Source organism: Ceratotherium simum, chromosome X, assembly GCF_057802395.1.
Source record: "Ceratotherium simum simum isolate JZ-2026a chromosome X, ASM5780239v1, whole genome shotgun sequence".
Classification (NCBI taxonomy): Eukaryota; Metazoa; Chordata; class Mammalia; order Perissodactyla; family Rhinocerotidae; genus Ceratotherium; species Ceratotherium simum.
The window spans coordinates 111,646,966-111,648,423 of record NC_141940.1 but is presented as its reverse complement, the minus strand read 5'-3'; the positions used below and the strand labels follow the sequence as shown (position 1 = coordinate 111,648,423).

General features: G+C 68.1%; 1 protein-coding gene across 1 annotated transcript in view; it reads left to right on the top strand.

Moving 5' to 3' along the window:
* Window positions 1-506: 506 nt before the first annotated feature.
* SMS (spermine synthase) overlaps window positions 507-1,458 on the top strand; it is a 44,243-nt gene continuing 43,291 nt past the window's right edge. Inside the window, exon 1 of the mRNA XM_004435195.3 lies at window positions 507-675. Within this exon, the coding sequence (XP_004435252.1) occupies window positions 627-675 (49 nt within the window). The 5' untranslated portion in view covers window positions 507-626. The remainder of the gene's footprint in view (window positions 676-1,458) is intronic.

Genomic DNA, 1,458 nt, shown 5'->3' with positions numbered 1-1,458 from the left:
AAACGTAGGTAATTTGAATACCTAAGAGCTTTCCATTCGGTCCTGAAATGCAAAGCAGACCCTCGCTAATGATAATGGTAATAATAATTCTAATGGGTTTAACTGTAGCATTTGAAGAGTTAAGAAAAAGGCGGCAGCACTTTTAGACCACAGGGTGGATCCTAGCATTTTATTTTCTTGACTTGGCCAGGAAATAAGAGGGGCTTGACTTGGGGGACGGTCTGGGGGAAGTGTAGGGGTAGGCCCCCCGGAAGTCGTGCTGCGCTGTTTAAACCTAAGGTGACCTCACAGATGGCGGGAGCCCCCGCCCGATCCTTGGCGCGGGGCGCGGCCATTGGTGACGCAAGCCGGGGAGCTCGGCGCCCACGTTTCCACCATTGCACTAGCGAGGCCTCACACCCTGCACTCTAGGTTCGGGGCTGCGGGCGTCCTCGCTTCCTCCCTCCCGGAGGCGGGCCGACCCCGCCCCCGCGCCCCGAGTCGCTGCCGGCGGTCCCTCCCACCTTATACCCTCGGCCTCCCCCCGGCGCGGCGCACTCCCCGCCGGTCGCTGCCTGACACGCCGTGCGGCCCCCCAGTCTCCCGCGGCTGCCTCCCCCAGGCATGGCACAGGGCCTCGCCTCACTATGGCAGCAGCACGGCACAGCACGCTCGACTTCAAGCTCGGCGCCAAAGGTGAGGGCGCGCGGCCGCCACCTGCCCAGCCGCCCCCGCCGCCCGGCGGGCCGGGGCCGATGGGGCCGGGCGGGGCGCGCGCCGCGGGCCGAACAATGCGGACGGCCCGCGCGGCCCCGGCGTCTCCCGGGCTGCCGCGCCGCGTGCACCGGCGGCCGGGTGGAGGCCGCGCTCCAGCTCGCGCCCAGCTCCGTCGCGGCCGCAGCGCGGGGCCTGGAGGGGCCGCGCTCCCCCAAGCCCCCCGGCCCGCGCCGACCCGGCCGCCCACCCGCGCCCCCCGCGGGCTTGGCCGCCGCCGCCGCCGGGGTCCCCTTCGCGCCGCCCATGGCCGCGGGCCCCGCTTTGGGGCGGGGGTGCCGGGGCGGGGGGCGTGCGCCGCCCGCCGCCCGCGTGACCTTTTTCCTGTTCGCGGCGGGTAAATTCCCCCCCGAGGGTGGGGGCTCCCCTCTTGGGAGCTTGGGCTGGGGAAGGACTGCGCCGAGTTGCAGAATTCTTGGCCGACTGCGTAGGAGACGGATCCCCGGAAAAGGCCGGGGGACCGGAAAGGAAACGATGATGATTACGGGGGGAATGAGGTCTGGGCGCGGGAACTAGGACTCCCCGAATCGGGGAGGCTCGGAAGCCTGCGAGCCGACCAGAACAGAGGGCTGGGAAAGTCGAAACTGTGTGCAGAAATTGTGAAGGGGAGGAGTATTCTGCACGCTCTTCTCGGGGTGCTTCTAACATGGGGGGAAGGGGTAGGACTGCCACTCTTTTTTCTAGGGGGTTTTAAACCGATGAGTG